A 24987-nucleotide genomic window follows, 5' to 3' on the forward strand; every position below is an offset into this window, starting at 1 on the left:
GGAAGCAACCTAAATGCCCATCAACAGAGGAATGGATAAAGAAGATATGGTACAGATATACAATTGAATATTACTCACCCATAAAAAAGAATGAAATAGTGCCATTTGCAGAAACATGGATGGACCCAGAGATTGTCATACTGAGTGAAGTAAGTCAGACACAGAAAGACAAATATCATATGATATCACTTATATGTGGAATCTATAAAAAGGGTACAAATGAACTTATCTACAAAACAGAAATAGAGTCACAGATATAGAAAACAAACTTATGGTTACCAGGGGATAAGGGGAGGGGGGAAGGGATAAATTGGGATTGACATATACACACTACTATATATAAAACAGATAACTAATAAGGACCTACTGTATAGCACAGGGAACTCTACCCAATACTGTGTAATGGCCTATACGGAAAAAGAAATAAAAAAGATTGGATATATGTATAACTAATTCACTTTGTGAATTAGTTAGTGCACCTGCAACTAACACAACACTGTAAGTCAACTATGCCCCAATAAAAATTAAAAAAAAAAACACCTTTCTAAAACCTGTATATATTCTTTTTTTTTCTTTTGGCTGCACCCTGCACGGCATGCAGGATCTTAGTTCTGCAACCACGGATAGAACCCATGCCCCTGGCAATGGAAGCGTGGGGTCCTAACCACTGGACCGCCAGGAAATTCCTTATACTCTAATTTTTAAACCAAAAATTCAGTGATTATGTTCTCTTTTTAAAAGTACATTCTAAACACAGGCCTCAGTTTAAAGGATTTTTTTTTCCTCTTAGTGAGTGCCATCTACTGGTATAGTATTGTAAGTACAACTAAGTAAACTAGAATTGGGTCACAATTATCTTGCTGTTATCTCAATTATTACATACACATAAATGTTCCTGAAAATTAGAGCATTTTAATTTTAAATGTTAATAATATGTAATATAAGTTTAAAATACAATTATCTAAGAGGAAATAGTAATTGACTATTAATAGACTGTCCTGGCTGCTGTTTCAGATTTTTATATTCTTTGTATGTCTACAGTACTCAGAGAAAAGTAAATAATAAAGCTTTGAAGAAATTATATTAAAAGTAAAACATATTTATATCTTTTTCGAATTCTCTTTTGAGATATTAATGTGAGGTATTAATTAATTTATTCATTCAAAATTTTTTGTTGAGAACTTACCAAGTAGCAGGCACTGTGATTGGGAATAAAAAAAACACTCATAATACCAACCCTACAGGTATTGTACCTGATTGAAATGTGTGGCTTTTTTGGTTTGTTATGTTTTATACATTTCAGTCCCATGTTTTTTTCAGTCTTTATCTTAGTTAAATAATAATAGATAACTACTGTAGCCTCAAATAATAGACATTCAAATATATGATAATGCAATGTCTACCTTATTTCATCTCAGTAAATATCTTGTACTGGCAAAAGATTTTTTTTTCCATAATATGACCTTTCACCACATTCCTAAAAAGTAGTTGGTACTTTGCCTAGAGATTTTAGAGCCAGGAGCTTAGAACTCATAAGTATACAATAAATGGGGCAGAGATGGAGGGGAATTGATCTCTTAAGTGGAAATTATATTCCATTAGTTATCCTTCTCATTAAAATACTGGAAATTATGAAAAAACAGTGCTGGCAAGGCTGTGCACTTTGAACAGTCTTTCTAATGTAAGAAGACATGCTTTTACTGTTCCCTTCCTTAAACCTCTCTGCTGTCTCCTCCTGACCCTCAGGATAAAAAGCTAAATATCTGAGTACAGGACACAATCCTTTTGTGTTTGAGATCTTGTTTATTTTAGTGGCTTTATTTCCACCACTCTCCTTACTCTAACTCTGTAAACCAACCATAGTAAAATGTTTGCAGATACATGTGTTAGCATATGGTATTTGTTTTTCTTTCTGACTTATAAAGCAGAAACTAAGACACCATTGTAAAGCAATTATACTCTGATACAGATATTTAAAAAAAAGTTTGCATATCTAAAATTATACCATGTTCTTACTCCTTAATGTTCTACATGCTACTTTCTACCCTATTTTACCTAACTAAACTTCTCCTTGTCATTCAGACCACTTACGTGGAATTGTATCTTGTCCATTATCCCCCCATAACCATCCCAAGCCTGGATTTGTACCTATTCTGTGTTTTCCCACAGACTCTGTGTAAACTCCTATAATAACGCGTACTCCTTCTCCCCTGCTCTGCACCTCTAAGACACCTCCCCAACCACCCCTCCCCACCTTCTCTGATTTGCTAGAAACTCCGCATTTGCTTATATATCATTTTAACCTACTTGTTTAGACTAATTTCTGACATAGTCTATGCACTCAAAAATTATTTGTTGCATGAATGAACGGCATTTGAGACTTAATGTTCACTTGCAACAATTATTTTGAATTTTATTTACTTTTTTTTTCAGAGTTCGTTATCTAGCCAAGGAAAATATAACCCAAGACTCTGAGACCCACACAGTCTCTTTCCTACAGCCCAACGGTGCCATCTTTGAACCATCACTATCAGTTGGAACGGAGAATGACACTTTCACTGTTCTCAACCTGGCTGTAGCAGTGAGTAGACAAACAGCGAAATTACTGGTTTTGAAATACTCTAGAATCCTCTGTAATTAATCTCATGATTAGAGCTATCATTAAATATTATTTTTGTCATTTTTATGAAAATGTGTTCATTTGGCATTATTTTGAATTACAGTCATTTGGAAAGATGACAAGATCATAGAATAATCAACTGAATTGAGAAGACCACTTAAAGTGTATCATTTTAAAAAAGTAGGATTTAACTTTGAAATCTTCTTCCTGTGGCTCACACTGAGACAGAGAAAAGTAATCATTCAGAGATGAAGAAAATTACACTTTTAGTCCTGGAAAGATTTGGCAGTAATTTTAAAGAAACAGTTGAAAGTTGTTTTATTAAACTTAATTGTACTATTTATCCATTTCTTCTTAAAAATCTGCTATAGCTATTGGTGTCTTAAACAGTGGTTTTTCTTTTATAGGCTGTGCCCCATCTCTATCCAAGCGCATTTGTTCAAATAATAGTCAATATCTTTATCAAAAAATCAAACTCTTCTATGTTTCAAAAGAGAACTTTGAAAGAACTATTATGGGGCTATAAGGATCCATTCTTGAGCTTGATTCCATACGCGGTTCCTACTACAGTTGGTGTGTTTTACCCTGTGAGTACCAAATATGAATGTCAATATTGTTAAACTTTAATTGGATAAATATAATGGCATTGTTAATTCATAATTTTATCATTTAGTGTGTTAACCCTATTTCTGATCTGGGAATACATATTCTAAGTTTTTTAAGTCTCCATCTCACATGGGTTTAGCTTTCCTGGTTGGGAAAATTTACTTATCTGAATTTAACAGTTAAATTTTTTTTAACAATTTAAAATTAAGAAACTGAACATTTAAGCAAGTTTCCACTGTTTGATAAATATACAACTGTCTAAAATTAGATTGTAAGCTGGTAAGGCTTTGAGCACTGCTTTTGGTTTTGATTTCCTGTCTAAAAAGATCAAGTTTAATGCCACATTTGTATTTATTTATGTTAAATACATTCGTCATGTCATTCTTCCTTCTCTAGACATCCTACAAACTTGTTGTACTGAATATTTAAAACTCAGCCAAAATTGCACACAATGAGACTGATACATCAGCAATGTCATATTTTCATAGAATTAGTCGAAAAGAATTTCTATAATCTACAAAAGTTATGAAATGGCAGTTTGGAGATTAAGAAAAATGTGAACTTGGTGATGTACTTAGTTATACCTTAATGTTTCAAGTTATAAATAGGATAATCTGACTAGTGAATTGAAATTTTGACCATGATTTCACTTGGCACTGTATGTGATATTAGTTATATTCTCCAGTTCACTGTTGTTATTTTACTGTAGATGGTTTTTTAGGATTGCAAGGTTATATATCAATTAAGAAAGCATTAAGGGATAAAAAATTCAGTTACTAGTATTTAACTAAATACTCTGAATTCTTTCCTTGGCTAATTCTGTTTTTAATTCTGTGTACCTAATCTTTAGTAACCACTTATTAGAAATAATAATGTTGAGAAAACTTCTAGAAATCTGTCACAGTTCTCATAGGTTTTGTTCACTATCCCCTCACCTCAGTATAATAGGAGGAGTGATCAAAATGGCCTTTCTGGCTTAATTACAGCGAAGAGTGATAGAGTTGGATCACATCAGCTTCTTATATTTGTTTTCTTCCTTTGCTCAGCATCTAGCACTTATTTCTAGGCACCTTTTATATTCTGTCTTTTTAAAATGTGAAAGACCAATAATTTTAAAACTTTATTGCATATATATTTCAAATCACATAAAATAATTATAAACAACCAGTGTTTGAGAAATGCAAAAGTGAGTTAATTACATATTTTATAACTTGGAAAATATGGCTTGTTCTAGAAGTAATTTTTTCTTGTATGCATCTTTTCAGTACCACAATACTGCAGATGGAGTTTATAAAGTTTTCAATGGAAAAGATGACATAAGCAAAGTTGCCATAATTGACACATATAAAGGCAAAAAGTAAGTATCCAGGCAAAGTGTGTATGTGTATGTGTGTGTGTGTCACTAGGATACTCTAAGGCAGGTAAGAAACTTATTTAACAACTGGTAATGCACAGGCACCAACCTATGGAACAGACCTGCCTGTATCTCAGCCCTAGAAACTCCTGTTCTGCCAGGTGTTAACCCTTTAGTTGTGATGACTGGTCACACTAGTGCATAGGTGCTGAGTATCAGCCCCACTTGAGGGTTGACGTTTATGAACAGGGTCTCTTACATAAAGAAATCTAAAGAAACTACTTCCATCTCTGCTGCATAACCAGCGTTATCGTGCACTCATACAATTACATAACCACAAATGAAAAGGAAGAAAATCAACTCGGTATCTAGCAGGTTAAAAAGTATATATTACTGGGTGTTTATTTGTTTGTTTGTTTGTTTGTTTACTGAGCATGGAATATAAAAATTGCTCATTCCAGTAACGTGACTAAATGTGCCATAAGGTGGAAGCTCAATGTATCCATGCCAACGCTTTCATGACCTTCCCTTTCAACATTTTCTTGAAATAATTTTCTATATTGATAACTCAGCTTTTTTAAACCTTTATCAATGAAAAAATGGAATTAGTATTTCAAGTTCTAAAATTGACATATTAAACTTGAAGACAAAGAGCACGCCTCCTGTGAAATAGTAGTAAAATGAGATATGTTCACATAGCCATGATTTCCTGTTTTTCCCTAGCTCCTGACTGTTTATCTGGAGTACACCAAACTCATCATATGTCTAAAATAGGAAGAACCCCAATAAATATCAAGGGAGAAAGTCTTTCCTCCTTAAAGTTAAAATGAGTTTTAGATCAGTGATTTCCTGACAAAGAATAAAGTAATCAAAATCAAGAGATGAAATATTTTAAGTAACTCTTGCCTCACACTGAGTTCCTATCTAAAAATTGCTTAAAACAGTTAAACGCTCACTCGTGTAGGCCTTTTTCTTCCACAGAGTCCACAGTCATATATTTTTTATAGAAAAGTCTAATGGAGGAAAACAAACACTTCTAAATGCTCACTTCAGGGGAATCACATCTCTGTATTGAGGAAAATGAGCATTTCCTCTATTTCAATATTACAGATAGGTTTTAAGGAGAGTTTAAGATTATGACAAGGTTAATTTAACTGATCATGGCAAGACTGAGCATGATTAATCGCTTATTCTGTTTAAAAAAGAAGCAATAGCTTGCCTTGACATCTTACTGGATGGTATGTTAGGAGTGTAAAAAACCCATTTTCCATCACCAAAAAGTGGCTGAGTGTGCAGAGAAACTATCACTACTGTTGTCTTTATTGTTCCATATATATATATATATATATATATATATATATATATATATATATATACTGAATATATATATATATATCTTTTGTAGATGCCAGAGCATAAATTAATAAACTCTGTCCTACTTAAATGCCAGTTACTGCAAGAGTTAAAAGAGAAGGACAAGTATAAATTATCTATGTTTCCAATCTCGATTGATCCAACATCTGCTTCTCTTTCTTTCCTCCTCCACACTCCTCTCTTCTCCCTTATACTGAGTTTACATCAGTTATCCATTTACTATCTTCCTCCTATTCAGTTTGAATGCAACATACTATGAAATAATCCCACTGGGAAAAAAAACTTTCCCCTAAAAGATCTAAGTGTCTGATAAATGTTTCTCAATTTTCTTTTCTGCAGAACTGTTTCTGTTCCATATTGTTTCTAACAACATTTGGCAGTTTTTATTTTATAATCTGATCACTTAATGGTTTCAGGCACTTCATTTAACTCAACAAAATGGAAACTTCAAACAAAACATGGATCAAATGATTTAGAACATTTCTTAAACTTAGCATGTCACATCTAGTCTAATCAATATTTATTATTTTAGCAGAAGTACTGAATCATAATAGACAAAGTGATGTGAGAAAGGTGCCCTTGAAATAAGAATATCATTTTCTATTTTTTTTATTCCTAAGGCATCTCTCCTATTGGCCAAGTTATTGTGACATGATTAATGGTACAGGTAAGGGCATATGTTTTTTTGTTGTTGTTGTTGTTGTTGTTTTGTGTGTGGTACGCGGGCCTCTCACTGTTGTGGCCTCTCCCGTTGCGGAGCACAGGCTCCAGACGCGCAGGCTCAGCGGCCATGGCTCACGGGCGCAGCCGCTCCGCGGCATGTGGGATCTTCCCGGACCGGGGCACGAACCCGTGTCCCCTGCATCGGCAGGTGGACTCTCAACCACTGCGCCACCAGGGAAGCCCAAGGGCATATGTTTTGTGGTAATAATCACAATGAAACCAACTCCTTTCCCCCACAAATACACCTCCATACCTACAATGTTCTGGGGGTTGAGTGTATGCGTTTGCCTATCTTTGTATTCCTGCAACATAATTCAGAGTCTCTGTTCTTATGTAGGTTTAGTAAATGTCTGTCTAATGTGATGGAATTTCTCAAGATTAACCATCGAGGATGAGCCTTTACTGCATTTCTGGGGAAACGTTTGCTTTGTACAAACTTAACGAACTCCTTTCTGACCACAGAAGTAAAGGGTTAGAAAACCTTAGAGTAGTGGTTACTGTTCACATCTTTTGTAAATACTATAAAGATAATAATTTAAAATTAAAGGAATTAAAATATCAGGATAATTACAAAAGGTAAGACATACCTCCAAAGATTTCAGGCTGAGTTAGAATCAGTGAACTTGTAAGCAGAGCCACCTATTTTGAAGAAGATGGTCAGAAAGAGAGAGAAAAGAACAACAACAGCAACAAAAACAAGGTTACATGTGTACTAACCATGAAAAATGTATGCAAAAATGAACATTCTGAATTAGAGTTAGGAAGAAAGAAAGTACTATGTACTTAGATTTAAGCGTGGTTAGATCCAGCTTATTCTTCTTCTTGAAGTAAAGCAAAGTATATATATGCCTATAAGTTTAAGAATTAAGATTGTAAAAAGCAATGGGAATTGAATACCAGGAGGTGAGCTCTCAGCTGCTAAAAAGCAGAAGCAGAGCATAATGCTTACAAAGCTAGTTAAGCAATACTTCATAGGAAAGTAATATAATGAAAATGAAAAATGTTAAATACAAAGTTATGTAAAAGGTAGGGAATAAAAAGCAAACATGGGGAATGTTTACTTTTCCAAAGGTATTACTGAGTTTTGCATGTTGATTTAATTTTTTAATACTCTCTTGAAGGAAAAACAGCAAAACCACGGTTGAGTTTGCTTTGTAGTGCTTTGAGTCATGGAATTGGGTGAAGAAATTCCTTTCTAAGTAGTTCATTTCTGCCAATAAATTGTCAAGTGTCCCAATAACACTAACTCTAGTAATTTCATAACCATAAACTTCATACTGTATCCTTAGATACAGAGAGAAATATATTGTGCTTCTCCTAAATAGTAAAGGAGTCTTTATGGGTTTAAGAAAAAAAAAAATTAAACACTTTTGTCCAAAACTGAGAAGAAAGAAGTTTTAAAAATGAGGTAGAGGATTTATTAATGACAATAACATAACCACATGAGTATCAGGCATGAAGTTAAAAGTATTTAAGAAGAAAATAGATGTAAAACAAACTAGGAACAGAGGTAGACTGAACAGACCAGAGGACTCTGATGGCATCCCTGTGAGAGAGATTTTTGGTTATGGCACTAGAGAAAAGAGACTAATGAAATGGAAAAGGTTCCAAGGAGTTTTAACCATGATTTAGAAGTACTTCCTCTATCTTCTTCAACAAACTTAAAGAGACAGAAAAGGAAAACACTGATTTACATTTGAATGCATTTAAAAAAGAGGCCTGCTAATATCAGCTATCTTATGATCATGACCCATGGTAATTGCTGGTGTCATTAATACATAATCTTCGATGATATTTCAAATGATTTTTTAAAGCTTTTCAATGTATTCTTTTCTTTTCCGGCCAAGGTGTTGGGAAGACAGTTGTAGGCAACGCCCATTCAGGGACCTGTTTGGGGAATTCAAGCTAATCTTTAATATCTCATTCTCTCAATGCTGATTCACTGTGATCATCTGTTGTATTTCACTTATCACAAGAGTATAAGTGAAATGTAATAAGATCACAAGGTTAGTGCAGTTATAAGAAAAAGAGTGGTATTCATAATTGAAGGATGGGTCTTACTGTTTTGAACAAACACATTCAGTAGTGGCTCATTTTGGTAATACTGATTTATGGAGCAAATGGAGGAATTACCTAACTATTTCTTCTTATATCCAGTGTGTGCATGGATCATAACCATAGCAGAGATTCAATAAACTCAACAAATGCCCTTTTTAGTTTGATGTGTATATTTTTCCAACCATTTTCAGGAAATTCTATTTAATGAGAGAAATTCAATAAATGATTTAAAAAATATTAATCAGCCATTAGGGCAGATGAATGAATCACTATTAAAAGTAAGAAGACCATTTACCAAACAGGAGTTCTAAATGAACCTCATGATAAGAAAAGTGCTACTCTATAGATAGGGTGGGGATTTCAAAAACAAACACAATCACAGTTTTAACAACATGTGGTTTTGCCATTGCTGTTTTAAACTTTCATTTATTTTTAAGGAGTAGGAAAATTTAATATGAATGGATACCAGTGAATGTGTATAGTATATAGACTTGTTGAATACGGTAGCTACTAGCCATGTGTCACAATTAAGCACTTGAAATGTGGCTAGTAAAAGTTGAAATAGGCTGTAAGTACACACTGGATCTTGAGATTTGTTAGTTTTTATATTGGTTACATGTTAAAACGATATTTTGGATATGGTGGGTTAGATAAAATATACCTGATACTTATTTTATTTTTAAAATGTGGCTACTGGAGAATTTTAATGTTATATATACAGTTTGTATTCTATTTCTCTTAACTATGCTGGAATTAAGATTTCTAGATCTTTCTAGGACACATATTTCACCTAATCCCTTGCCACTTGCTTGATTTTTAAACAGATGGAGCTTCATTTCCACCTTTCATTGAGAAGACCCGGGTATTGCAATTCTTTTCCTCTGACATTTGCAGGTAAGACAAAGAAACTGATATGTTCCTATATATCAGAATTCTTTCTCCAAGTGAAAAAACACAGGCATAGAAGATCATACTTGATAATCATATTATTTGAGAAAAATAAAATACATTTAGGCAAGTTTTTCTTGACGTATTAAGAATAAACACAATACGGAATTCATAATCTGTTTATTAAGTCTAAAAAATTGAAGGTTGTAGAAGGATACTTTGCATAACGAAAATCATTTTCTCCTTCTTCATTTCTAAGCAAGAACATTTCTTTTCTCTTACTAAACTAGTAAAACAGTGAGGCGTGGCTCCACCTGAGCAACCTCATTCTCAATGTGCTCACAGACGTCAATGGACAGACGACAGAAAATCAGTAAGGCAACAGAGATCCTAGATGACACAATAGAACAGTTAGACTTAATTGATATTGCCAAAACATTACACCCCAAATAACCAGACTACACATTGTTTAGAAGTGTACATGGAATATTCTCTAAGGTAGACCACATACTAGGACACAAAATAAGCCTCAACAAATTTAAGAGGTTAGAAATTATTTCAGGCATCTTTTCTGACCACAATGGCATGAAACTAGAAATCAACCACAGAAAGAGAAATGAGAAAATAATGATTACATGGAGACTAAACAACATGCTACTAAAAATACAGTGGGTCAACAATAAAATCAAAGAGGAAATTAAAAATACCTTGAGACAAACAACTATGAAAATACAACCATACAAAATCTATGGGACACAGCAAACGCAGTCATAAGAGGGAAGTTTACAGCGATATAGGTCTTACTCAGAAAACAAGAGAAATCTCAAATAAACTAACTTACCACCTAAAAGGATTAGAAAAAGAAGAAGAAACAAAGCCTAAAATGCACAGAAGGAAGGAAATAATAAAGATCAGAGAGGAAATAAATACAATAGATATTAAAAAAATAATAGAAAAAAAAATCAAGAGCTGGTGTTTTGAATGGATAAACAAAAGTGACAAAATTCTGCCCAAGCTCACCAAGAAGAAAAAAGAGGACTCAGATAAACAAAATAAGAAAGGTACAAGGAGAAATAACAACTGACACCACAGAAACAAAAAAAATCATAAGAGAACACTGTGAACAATTAAATGCCAACAAATTGGACAACTGAGAAGAAATGGACAAGTTTCTAGAAATATACAGCCCACCAAAACTGAATCAAGAAGAAATAGATAATTTGAACAGATTGATTACTAGAAGTAAAATAGAATTGGTAATAAAACAAACAACCAAACAAAAAACCTCCCTGCAAACAAAAGTCTAGGGCCGAATGGCTTCACTAGGGAATTCTGCTAAACATACAAAGAAAAACTTATACCGATCCTTCTCAAACTCTTCCAAACATTGAAGAGGAGGGAACACTCACAAAGTTATTCTATAAAGTCACCTCCATCCTGATAACAAAACCAGACAAAGGCATTACCAAGAAAGAAATTACAGGACAATATCTTTGATGAATATAGATGAAAAAATCCTCAACAATATATTAGCAAACTGAATCCAACAATATATAAGAAGAATCATACACTATGATCAATTGGATTCATTCTGGGGCCACAAGGATAGTTCAACATAGGCAAACAATCAATGAGATACACCACATCAGCAAAAGAAAAGACAAAATGTCACAATAGAGATGATTATCTCAATAGATACAGAAATATCATTTGATAAAATTCAACATCAATTCATGATAAAAATTCTCACCAAAGTGGATATACAGGGAACATATCTCAGCATAATAAAAGCTATTTATTAGAAACCCACAGCCAACATAATACTCAAAAATGAGAAGCTGAAAGCCTTCCTGTTAAATTCTGGAACAAGACAAGCATGCCCACTGTCACCACTTATATTCAACACAGTATTGGAAGTCCCCATCACAGCAATCAGACAAGAAAAAGAATCAAAGGTATCTAAATTGGAAGGGAACAGGTAAAACTCCATTATACGTAGATCACATGATACTCTATATAGAAAAACCCTAAAGACTCCACACAAAAGCAAGGTAGCAGGATACGAGATTAACATACAGAAATCTGTTGCATTTCTTTACCCTAACAATGAAATATGAGAACAAGAAAGTAAAAAACCAATTTCTTTCAAAATCACATCCAAAAAATGCTTAGGAATAAACCTGACCTAGGAGGTGAAAGACCTACACTGAGAACTATAAAACATTGATAAAGAAACTGAAGATGATTCAAATAAATGGCTATATCTCATGCACTTGGCTTGGAAGAATTAATGCAGTAAGTCCCCTACATTCGAACGAGTTCCATTCCAAGAGTATATTCGTAAGTCCAATTTGTTTGTAAGTCCAACAAAGTTAGCCAAGGTACCCAACTAACACAATCGGCTATACAGGACTGTACTGTAATAGGTTTATAATACTTTTCACACAAATAACACATAAAAAACAAACAAACACAAAAAATAAAGAAAACATTTTCAATCTTACAGTACAGTACAGTAGTACCAGCTACACACCACCGCCACTTTTACTCTTACTTTTGGACATCCTGGGCTTGCAATACAGATACTGCACTACTGTACTCTATACAGTAGTGTACAGTAAAGTACACAAAAGCACAACCACTTGTGGAGGATGCACACACGTGACAATGTATGCCAGACAGGTGAACTAACTTATGTGATTGGACATATGAACACATGTTCGCATCTTTGAAAGTTCACAACTTGAAGGTTTGTATGTAGGGGACTTATTGTATTGTAAAAATGGCCACACTACCCAAAGCAGTCTACAGACTTAATGTGATCCCTAACAAATTACCCATGACATTTTTCACAGAAATAGAACAAATAATCATCAAATTTATATGGAAACACAAAAGGCCCAGAATTGCCGAAGCAATTGTAAGGAAAAAGAACAAAGCTGGAGGCATAACCCTTCCAGACTTCAGAAAGCTACAGTAATCAAAACAGTGTGGTACTGGCAGAAAAACAGACATATGGATCAATGGAACAGCACAGAGAGTCCAGAAAGAAGCCCACATATCTACGGACAATTCACCTTCAACAAAGGAGACAAGAATATACAACGGAGTAAAGAGTCTCTTCAGCAAGTGGCATTGAGAAAGCTGGAGAGGTGCATGTAAATCAACGAAGTTAGTACACACCCACACAACATACACAAAAATAAACACAAAATGGCTAAAAGACCTGAATATAAGACACAACACCATAAAACTGCTAGAAGAGGACCTAGGCAAAACATTCTCTGACATAAATCGTAGCAGTGGTTTCTAAGGTCAGTCTCCCAGGGCAATAGAAATAAAAACAAAAATAAACAGATGGGACCTAATCAAACTTATAAGCTTCTACACAGCAAAGGAAAACATAAACAAACTGTAAAGAGAACATAAAGACTGGGAGAAATTATTCACAAACAACGTGACCCAAAAGGGCTTAATTTCCAAGATATACACACAGCTCATACAGTTCAGTGTCAAAACAAACAAACAAACAACCCAATCAAAAAATGGGCAAAAGACCTAAATAGACATTTCTCCAGAGAAGACATACAGATGACGAACAGGCACTTGAAAAGATGCTCAAAACTGCGAATTATTAGAGAAATGCAAATCAAAACTGCAGTGAGGTATCACCTCACACCCGCCAGAATGACTATCATCAAAACGTCTAAAAATAATAAATGCTGGAGAGGGTGTGGAGAAAAGGGAACCCTCCTACACTGTTGGTGAGAACGTAAATTGGTGCAGCAATTATGGATAACAGAATGGAGAGTCCTTAAAATATAAAACTACAGTTACCAGCAATCTCACTCCTGGACATATATCTGGAAAAGACAAAAACTCTAATTAAAAAATATATATGCACCCCAATGTTCATAGCAGCACTATTTACAATAGCCAAGATATGGAAGCAATCTAAATGTCCATCAACAGATGAATGGATAAAGAAGATCTGGTATATATACACAATGGAATATTACTCAGCCATAAAAAGAATGAAATAATGACATTTACAGCAACACAGATGAATCTACTGATTATCGTAGTAAGTGAAGTAAGTCCGACAGAGAAAGACAAATAGTGTATGATATCACTTATAGGTGGAATCTAAAAAAAATGTATGAACAAACTTATTTACAAAACAGATTCACAGACACAGAAAACAAACCTACAGTTACCGAAGGGGAAAGTGGGAGAGAGATAAACCAGGAGTTTGGGATTAACATATATACACACTACTATATAAACAAGGTCCTAGTTTATAGCACAGGGGACTATATTCAATATCTTGTAATAACCTATAATGAAAAAGAATCTGAAAAAGAATATATATGCATATATTTGAATCATTTTGCTGTACACCAGAAACTAACAGGACACTGTAAATCGACTATACTTCAATTTAAAAAAATGTCCAAGATGGTGATACCACAGTCACAGAACTATGTTCATGTGCTCTACTGACACTACAGCATCTTTTCAAATTGATGGGGCCCAGTACCTATCATACAAGCACTGGCACCCACACTGGTATGCTTGCATCCTAGCTCTGTTTCTAGACACTGTGTGGTGTGGGCAAGTATTTAATATCCCTGAATATTTTCCTTATCTATAAAATTGAAGAGCGTAGCATTTCTTCATACAGAATTATCTGGCCATTAGAAATATTATGTATTGAGTTCCAGTACATTCCTGAGGTTATGGTGAACACTTGGTAAATGATGGTGCATAGGAGACATGTATCAAAACCCACATGCACACACCCTAGGAAGTGAGCAGCCCTTCTCTCCAGGATTAAGTTGTGGAAGATTGAAATTTTATTTTCTTTCATTTAAACTGGGCACAAATAGAGGACTTGAGGAAGTCATATATTTACTCTATAAAGGAAACTAACTCTGAGAAATGTCCTCAGTATAAATACTCCACAGTAGTTCACAAGCAAAAATTATTCTCAGAAGCTTTTGAAAACAAAGGTAAGAAGAGCTCATACTCAGGTATTGAGTTCTGGTGTGTCTTAAAATATCACAAGAACATTTTTCCTAAGACTTAAGCAAGAATTCTAACAAGATTATATCCAGTTTTTCTAATTTAAAAATAAGAAAAACAGAATCTCCATAATGAAGTTCAGTTTTCCAGAATGAAGCTCTTTCTTATCTGTGTTTAGATCATTCTATGCTGTGTTTGGAGCTGAAATTAATCTGAAAGGAATCCCTGTGTATAGATTTATCCTTCCATCCTTGGCTTTTGCATCTCCACTTCAAAATCCAGACAACCACTGTTTCTGCACAGAAAAAATTATCTCCAAAAATTGTACCTTATATGGTGTGCTAGATATTGGCAAATGCAAAGGCGGTGAGTAAAAGGTCTTGATGTCACAATCCATGGCATAATATGCATTTTTCTTTAAAATGTAAATTTCACCTAGGTTTCCTTTCCACCAGAAATTTAAAGTGAGAAAGTAAAAAGGGCAGAAAGTAAAGGTGATGATAAGATATTTTTGTTCTGATTTTTGTACCGCTTTCAAGCTCCCAGTTGTTTCAGTGTTGTAAAGCTTAGTTATTATTAGGTAAAACCCTACTGAAAATTCCCTGTGCTACCTTGGAAAATGTCTCTTTAGGTCCTTTGCTCACTTTTTAATTGGGTTATATACATTCTTGAGTTGTATGAATTCCTTGCATATTTTAGATTTTAATCACTTATGGGCTATGTGTTTTGCAAATATTTTCTCCCATTCCATAGGTAGGCTTTTCATTTTTTGATGGTTTTCTTTGCTGTGCAGAATCCCTGTGCTCCTTTTAGATTTAGGGTAAAATGAAAATAATTCTCAGAATACTCTGAGCATCCCAACTTACCCATCTGATGTTTTTCTAACTTTTTCTACCCTAGAAAATGGTAAATAAAAATAAATATATTTCAGGATGTCTCTGAAAGAAGAATTGACTCAAACACGAAATTTGGAGTCTATCTTATTTTGCTCACCTTTTTCATATTGGAGTGGGTGAGAATAAAGAAAGAAAAGCCTCTTAAATTCTCAGTCCACAGACATATTACTCCCTAAAACATGAAGGTATGTGGTTGTAAATTTGTGTTCAGCAGCTACGCTTTACATACTAAAAATAAACACCTAAGGGATAAACGACAGACATCAACTGAATGGTTAGTAGGATGATGCAGAAGCTTATATTTTATTTTTGCTCAAAAGTGATTAGATGTAATAATTTTCCCTCACCCTCATTCCCCATTTAGTATTCAAAGCCAACTTTGCATTTCTTTTAACTTAAAAATCTATTTTCAAGGAAATCTTTTGAGTGCTACGCGTAATGAGGAAAATGATTTATCCCGATTGTCTCTTAAAACTTGTTTTCAGGAAAACCTGTGTACATTTCACTTCCTCATTTTCTACATGCAAGTCCTGAAATTGCAGAACCTGTTGAAGGCTTAAGTCCAAATGAAGAGGAACATAGCACGTACTTAGATGTTGAACCTGTAAGCAAATACATTATTGATCTGATTGGTTTAGCATTTTTTTAAATGAAAGAAAAATTAAGTTCTCGCCTTTCTGTCAATCACATTTATTGATGATATTTACTGCATCACAATCTTGACAAATTACTTAAAATTTTTTATTGAAGTATAGTTGATTTACAATGTTGTGTTAATTTCAGGTGTACAGCAAAGTGATTTAGTTATATTTATATATATGTGTGTTTTTTTCAGATTTTTTTTCCCTTATAGGTTATTACAAAATACTGAGTATAGTTCCCTGTGCTACATAGTAGGTCCTTGTTGGTTATCTATTTTATATAGAGTAATGTGTATATAATTACCTACTTTCATTTCAAGGAAAATCTCATTGGTTTCTTCCTGTTGTTGCTTATGAAATGTCGAGGTAATTCTATTTTAGTTTTTTCAGCGTATGGAACTTTATAATCCTTTTTAATTGTTTGTAGGTCAGGGATAGTAATGATGGGTATGATTCTAATTGGCTTAAAACAATTTGGTATAAATTACAATTTTACTGTCATTTTATACTTAACTGTAAGTATTGCTTATATGAAGGGACACTGTAGATCATGAGGGATTAAAAGGTTTTATGGGTATATGCACATTTGAGGCAAGATCTATTATACTTAGCGTCAGGAAAAATCTATTAAATTTCCTATAGTGTAACAGTTTCAACTTTTAATTTATTTTAATATTCTCCTTTTCAAAAGTTAAACGTGCCAGACATGGCACGTTTGTGCCAGACATGCCAGAATTTTAGTAGTCACATTTAATTTTAACTAATGATAGAAGTATTATAATTATACTGATGACACATGGGTTCTGACTGAATATATATTTGACCATATATAATTTGGGATTTAAATTGACTATATGAGTTCTAAGTTTCACTGCTGTTGTTGTTGATTCCCCAAAACCAATTCAGATAAATATCACCTTGACAGTAGGTTGGGCAAAGAAATTGTGTGTGTGTGCATATGTACATGTGTGTATAGGTCTGTATATACACATGCATATACACATAAAATGTAATTATGAAGAGTTATGTACATAATATTTAATATGTCTAATTAATTATTTAATAAATTTCACAAGTTTCAAGTATTACAGTTTTACCTTAGGTTCTATATAACAGTAAAAATAAGTTTTAGATATTATAAATGAATTATTTAAAGGAAGTTGGTAATTATTTTAGTTTGTTCTCTTTTTAGATAACTGGATTCACTTTACAATTTGCAAAACGCCTGCAGATCAATATACTGGTTAAGCCAGGAAAAAGCATTGGGTGAGTCTCTTGAACAGGTTCATTATGATTTTTAGTATTTTCTTGCCAGAAAGTGAGTATATGTATGAAATTAAGTGGAAATAATATAAAATTTCAACTTTTCTTTGGCTTAGTATCATGAAATAATTACTGTTTATAACTTTCATCTGTAATTTAGAATTACATCTAGTGTGTATTGAAATTGTATTTACACATATTCTGGAATTAGTGTATGATGGCGTTTCTCATTTTGCTAGCTGTCCAAATATTTCCAGGACAATTGTTTCTAAAATTCAATTTTAGTTTCCTGGGTATAAATTGTCGAAAGGGAAAATACATGCTTAGAAAAAGTCAATCTAATTAGAAATATGTATTAGAAAGATTTATAAGAGTGAAAGATGTCTGATAAACAGCCATAGTACTATTTAAATGATTCATTACAAGGAACAAAAATCAAGGAACTTAGCAAGTTTAAGAGCAACTAATTTCTGAACATTTACTTACACTAGTAATTACTAACATTTCTGTTATATATGGGTATTATATTAGTATATATTGTTATAATTATTTTCAATGTTTATTACAGAGCATTAAAGGGTCTGAAGCAGAATTATATGGTGCCTGTTCTTTGGCTTAATGAGGTTAGTATTCTTATCTCTTAGTCACCAAAAACTGTAAACTTCCTTGTATATAGAAACAGCTTTTAGTGTTTGAAAATTGAATACATATGTATAGAATTTGAAGTTGTATGTGTTTCCATTACCTATATAGGTGAATTTATATATTATTAATTATATAATTAATTATTCTGAGAGAACCAAGCCACACAGAAATATCAGGTTTATGTTAGTTTTCAGTGTTTTTATTTCAGAAGGATGAAGTACTTCCTATAATTTTACATTATTTTCATAATACAACTAGTAAACACTTTTTCTTGTCATAGTGCTCGTGTTAGGAAAGAGTCATACATACACGTGACTCCAAGTAACTCAATGTGAATACTGTAGTGCTAATAAAAGCAAACCAAACTTATAAAGACCAGGTAAGAGTAGGTGTCTGCAGTCTATCCGAGTGTCTAACAAGATATTTTTAGTACAAATCACAGAATTGATTAGCCACAGAATGAGGAAATGCACTACAGAAGTCTTTAGAGGAAAGAAACTGTTGGCCTTTCCAATTTTCCTCTGTCACTAGGAAACATCCTTTGGAAAACTGGAAAATATTTCAGTAAGACCTTTGTATAGATCAATGAAGTCAGTGTATTGGAGAGGGCTATATAACATGTTTCAAAGGAAGATTATATTTCTCTCTCTAAATATTCTACCTTGGCATTTACTGCCTTCTTTGACATGAAAAGGGAATTACACTGTCTTTTCTTATAGATAAAGATGACTAACATCTATGCAGTGTTTCGAAAAAAGAGTGATACATAAATGGAGAGTTTTGAGTAATTTGCTCCACTAATCAACTGAAATAATGCTAATTGTTAACTTGATTACAGACTGGCACAATCGGTGATGAGAAGGCAGAAATGTTCAGAAATCAAGTGACTGGAAAAATAGAACTCCTTGGCCTGGTAGAAATGATCTTAATCAGTGTTGGTGCGGTGATGTTTACTGCTTTTATGATTTCATACTGTGCATGCAGATTGAAGAGTGTAAAATAAGTAAGTATATAACAAAATACATATAAGGCTTCAGTAATGTTAGTTTATATATTACTGTTTCCATTTTATCAAACAGGAGTTATAAATTAGGCTGCAAATATTTCTGGACATGTCTGGCCAACTATCATTGTTAATACATCCTCGAAATTTTGAGATACTAAATGTAAATTAAAACATAAATGAAACCTGAATGAGTAATAAGGCCTACTAATATCAAGCAGATCACTATATTTCATCTTTATTATCGGAGGAATGGGCTAAAATATGAAATTGTCACCTTTCAAAGTTAGAATGTTGCACAAAAGCTATATATGTACTAACTTTTCTTTTCTTGATTATTTCTAGCTAGTTAATTATTTTAAAATTACAAATAATTAATTTAATAGATCAATGACCAGGAAAGTTTATGTAAAACTGAAAATGGTAGCTATTTGGGGAAATTAGAATTTACAAGGGAAAAGAAAATTAAATAAGCTAGAAATTAATGAGAAATGAAAACTCAATCAATGATAGAACTAAAATTAGGTAAAAATATGCTATTTTTAAATGAAGATAGCATATTAATATAGAAACAGGATTGTTGCATATAGTCATGCTGTCCAAAATCACAGTGTGCACTCTAGATGTTTAGTGTGGAAGCTCTGATGAATTATTACAATTCAGGAGCTAGAACTGAATACAGCAATACAAGAAAACAGAAGACAAAAATGTTCACACAGTAAAACCAAATTACTCAGAGTTTACAGGAAAATCAGCTAAATGTAGACAGGTTTGAGTTTTGACAAAACTGTAGAGGTGTTTCAGGCCTCTGTGTTTTAGGTATTACTGCACAAGCCCCCTTGTACATAGAGGAATGAATGCCTGACCCTATCTTCCCTAAGCCTTTCTTTACTAATCATACTTGGCATAGGTATGGCCTGTGGGGGGTAGGGGGGGAATTTGTCACTTACCCATAGTTTCTGTCCCCCCTCCCTTCCCAGGAACCTCAAAAAATATATACAATCAAAATAAAAGCAATATACTTGGTATGAAAAAATCACAACTTCAAAACAAAAGTCTTCTTGTTCTACTTCCAATCAGCCTGTTGACTGTAACCTGTCATGCAGAAATTCTGGAACTGCCACTGATAATTACTGAGCTTTTATTATGTGCCAAAATCATGCTAAATATTTTACATGAATTATCACAACTAATCCGTAATAATATTTCATGAGTTTCCAATAATCAGGGATTCATTAGCATCCATTCTATCTTATGGAGTCATCCCAGAAAGTTATAAATTTAAACTGTGCAAAATTGTCCATTTTCACAGTGTGAATCAGTCAAACTGAAGATGAAGAAAAATGAAGTGGAATTTTTGGACAATATTTTTTTGGATATGAAATTGAGAGCTTGAGACTAGGAAGGCAACTCCATTTTTTGTTCTGATTATTTCTGTCACTATTCACTCAAAAGAGGACTGAACAATTCTGCCTACAATCCATTTGAATAGGTATTCAAAACGCTAACCTAATATATTCACATTATAACACATAAAGGAAATATTGCATCACCTTTAAGACCTGTCATTAGTCCAGTAACAAATAAGTTAGGATTAAACAAAGTAATTCATATGAACACATACAATAGACAAAAAGATCATCCACTGAAAAGCCAAGTTACAACAAAAACTTCTTCTAGTGGGAAAATATGCTTTTCAAAATGAAGTATGAGTCATAAATTTTTTCTGTATAGTTCTCTACTGAAATTACATGAACAATTTCATCAGTGCTTAATGAGCCCTGAATGCCAATTATCTTGGGTCTGTACATGGCTCTATTAAGGTGAAAGATTGAAACTTTCTAGAGTGCCTTTGTCAACAAGTATATTGGTTTGGCTTAACATCTGACTGTTACAGGGAAAAGCTACTGCTCTTTACACAACAATACATCTTTTTTCTTTACAAATAGAGAAGAACACTGTTCTCTGTAGATTACTTGATTTACTAGATGTAGAAGAATTACAGATATAGATTTCCTTAAACAAGCTTCAGCTTCGAATATTATAATAATTATGCCTTTGGGAAGATTTATAAACAATTGAAAAATAAGGAGATGGAAGTACAAGAGGGAGTAAAGCAAAGATGGTGGAGCTAAGGTGTGATTTTGCTCAATGGATCACAAAGAGAATAAGCCAATAGTCCTTTTGAAAGTAGTAGTATATACACCGCTAAATGGAGGATGGTCTGAAGGGACAGCAAAGAGTGGAAATGCTCATCCAGAGCAGATTTAATGAGCTACCGCTCCTTATCTGGCCATGTGCAGCTCTTGAGAGCTGGGAAGCAGCCTTCCATGTATCCTGGAATGGGAAAATAATTGCCTTATCCATGAAGTTCATCAGAGAATTTTTCTCTGCAGCTTGAGAAATTGGGCTAATTACTAGAAAACATGACATCTGCAGTAATTAGAATTTGAATATTACCTGTTTTATTTTTCCATGACTTTCTGATAAGTACTTACCTTTCTTCTGCTTTCCAGGAAGCAAATGAATCTTTACATTTATGCACCAGCTACATCAGGACCTTTCTTAATATCGACCTACAAAATAAAGATTTAATATGCTTTATGTTTGCAAAACACATCTTATCTTATAGTTGAAGAACTGGTGGCACTTTTTTTTTTTTGTACTGAGAAGCAGCACATTTCTAAAGGATTATTAAGATGTCATTAAAATCCATACTTTGAAAAAAACAGCACCTTTTAAAATTCAACATGTTCACAATGGAATGGATTTCAGTTTCTATAGATGTGGCTTCAGCATTATCCAGTTATTTTTATTTGGTACTGATTCACTGATTGGTTCCAGTTTGCTAAATTCAGCAGATGGGTGGATGTTCTAAACAAATCCTGGACCCTGAACTCTTGTCTTCCTCATCAAAGGGAAAACATCACTACCCTCATCAGTGTCCCTGCAATACAAAGACCCCAGGACTGTCAGGACATTGCATTTCATGAGTATCAACTATTTTGAAAGACATTTAAGAATGGAAACTAAATGACTGGCCTATGAACCATTTATTAAACATTACTTAATTTTCTTTCTCTATTAAATCCTTCACACAGCATGAGCAAGCCTTATCACCACGCTCTTTATAACAATATGGCTCACATTTTTGTCAGTGATAATGCAAATGAACATGTTTAGGGACTTTGTCATTTTCCACATTCTGCAGCTCTTCTGGAAATCTGAGTAGATTTTGATCTTTTCACTCAGTTGCATATAACTTATGCTTGGCAACTTCAGAACGCTGTGCTAGTATTAAGAGATGTAAATGATAATAAAGAAATTATTGTGTGGGAGATTACAAAGAGTAGAATGTGCATTCATAGTTATTTGTTGTAATAATTCTTGCTTTCATAGTCGCCTCAGAAAGACTGGTTTCAAACATTAAAAAATGTTGCTCCTTAAATTCCTGTGCTTTTGTCCAGTTCCTGTTGTGTCACAAAACATTTACTCTGGTTTTCTGACCGATGTAGTCTACCTGAATTTTTATTTCTTTATGCATCTATATTTCCTCATGAAACATTTCTAAATTCAATCTTGACCACTTTTTCCTTTGCTAATTTTTTGAGCCAGTTGGGGGAAAAGGAAATAAAAAGATACCTGGTCATGCTTTAGAGTTGCAGTATTTAAATTCTAGACTATGAAGTATATTTCCTTTTTATTAGAAGACATATTGTTAGGTAACCCTGCTTTCTTTAGCAGGGGTTCACTTATGGCAGAGAGCACTAGGCCCCCTAAAAAGGCCCCCCATAGAAAGAGAAGATGGATCACATTCTGCCTATGTTTTACACACAGAGGTTTCTAGGATAAATTATTAGTAACTGGTTTGTCTAGATAATCTCCTCATGCTAGCTGCCAGGGTAAATACTGAAAACCCCAAACTGAGATACCACCAGTTTGGAAGGATTGTTGGAAAATCTTGAAGATACTCAAAACATACTGATGTAATAATGTCCTCTCATTTATTGGGAACAGAAAAAAAGTATCCCCCTAAGATATGGACATATGAGATCCTAAACATCCTCTTCTGATACTTGAGTCTACTTTCGCCATATTAGGATATTTGTGGACATGTTGATCTAGGAGGAATATAAAGGATACTTCTTTAAATCTTAAACTAAGTAGGGCTGAATGATGTAAAGTAGAAACTGTTCAGAAGAATTGGTGGAGAAATTACATATCCACCTCATGGTAGAACTGTATAACCAATCAATTACTCATTTTTAAATCTTCATACAAAAATGCATCTCACAGTATATAGATATCAGGAAAAAGGCTTTGATTTATGTGTCTATAACTAAATACATGAATATTCTAATATTTACCATTCCTCACCATGTTTTCTCTAAATTCTATATATTATGTATGAGGAAGGATAATTCATACTCAAAGATAAGTGAAATACATTAAAAATACCCAGTAGAAAAAAGTAATACTTTATTTAATAAATGGGAGATAGATTTTTCATATAAAAAATGGATTTGGATGTGTGTGTGTTTCCGTGTGCATGTGCGTATGCTGAATTGGGAGTGGGCGCTTTTGGGAATGTGTTAAACGTGACTTGTTTGACTTAGAGAACGTGTAATTGTACACATGAATGAATTTGTACGTTTTATTCCATAGAAAACCTGCACCATTTTGTAAAGTGGCACATTTTCATTCCAAGGTATGTTTAATCACCACAAAACTATAGTTGTTCAAAACTTAAGTTTGAAAATGTATAGCATATGCAAAAGAGTTAACATAAGTTAGAGAATCTGTAGCATCTTAAAACGGGTGAAGGCTTACTGTTGCTGACAAGTACATGAAAAGAGCTATACAGCTTTCAGTTCTCAGAAAAAGAGAAGAAAAGGGGGTATCATTTCAGGAAAAAAATGTACTAATAAGGCAAATTGGTTATCCCTGAAAATTTGTTCTTGTGAAAGTGCTGAATATTTGTATTTGGATTTTTACATGTCAAATAATCTGTCAATCTTAACCCATTTTCAATGTCTGACCTACACATTAATTATCTTTGGAGCTCGAGTTTGTTGCAGCTGTGTTCCACCTGTCAGTTCAGTGTTCCCGGTTGAAGTTCAATGTATTAGAGACACTGTGGCTGCTCTCTCTTTGTCTGCCTCTTCTGGCCCGTCTACAACTCTAAATAACCACTCCACTCACTCCACTTAAACGATCACTGTCACTTACCCTTTTCTGCATACACTAACAGAACTACCTATGATTGTTTTTCTGAGTTATTTGCAGTGAGCTGAGCTAATGAACTAAGAATGAGTCAGTGTTGAATATCTGTATCAAATACATATAGGCATACTCTGCTGTTTCCTTTCCTGGCTCAAAGGAAGCTACATTTTTAAATATTTGTGAAAATAAAAACTTTATTAAATGATTTGCTTTTCATTTATAATGTTTGAATGTGCTTGACTTCAATATTGTTTGATATTGCTACTATAATTGTATATTAGCTGTTTTTGTCTATGAGTTATTGACATATTAACTCCTATTTTCTTTTCCCAACTGTTCTCAGATGCCAGTAAGTTTATGTGTACATACTTCAGAAATGTTCCATTCTACACACTCATGAAGGAGAACTGTGACATACCTAGGAAAACATAAACGTTTTAAAGTTTTGTTTCTTTAATTGTGTGAAATCTGAGTCGGGTACCTCAGCATAACCTGTGAACTTGTTAAAAATGCAGAATCTCAGATGCTAACCCAGATCTACTGAATCAGAATCTGTAGTTTAATAGGATACCAAAGCGATTTCTATACACAAGAAATTGAAAAAGCCCTGATTTAACTCATACTGAAATTGGACCACTGTGTAACAGTTTTATTTGACCTGTTGCTGG

At 33.5% G+C, this 24987-nt stretch overlaps 1 protein-coding gene across 4 annotated transcripts in view; it reads left to right on the forward strand.

Annotated features, from left to right (window-relative positions):
• The window catches only part of LOC136128369 (platelet glycoprotein 4-like), a 34190-nt gene extending 12276 nt beyond the window's left edge, over positions 1-21914 (forward strand). The window contains exons 3-13 of one of the 4 annotated variants that reach the window (XM_065884188.1): positions 2434-2581; positions 3028-3207; positions 4492-4583; positions 6575-6621; positions 9560-9629; positions 14827-15014; positions 16030-16148; positions 17378-17451; positions 18017-18071; positions 18932-19096; positions 21613-21914. In XM_065884188.1, coding sequence (XP_065740260.1) covers positions 2434-2581; positions 3028-3207; positions 4492-4583; positions 6575-6621; positions 9560-9629; positions 14827-15014; positions 16030-16148; positions 17378-17451; positions 18017-18071; positions 18932-19096 — 1138 coding nt within the window. In that variant the 3' untranslated portion in view covers positions 21613-21914. Of the gene's footprint in view, positions 1-2433; positions 2582-3027; positions 3208-4491; positions 4584-6574; positions 6622-9559; positions 9630-14826; positions 15015-16029; positions 16149-17377; positions 17452-18016; positions 18072-18931; positions 19097-21612 lie in introns of those variants that run through there. The other 3 variants (XM_065884189.1, XM_065884192.1, XM_065884190.1) reach the window with 3 other exon arrangements.
• Positions 21915-24987: the final 3073 nt, after the last annotated feature.

The sequence above is a fragment of the Phocoena phocoena genome, chromosome 9 (assembly GCF_963924675.1).
Source record: "Phocoena phocoena chromosome 9, mPhoPho1.1, whole genome shotgun sequence".
Taxonomy (NCBI): Eukaryota; Metazoa; Chordata; class Mammalia; order Artiodactyla; family Phocoenidae; genus Phocoena; species Phocoena phocoena.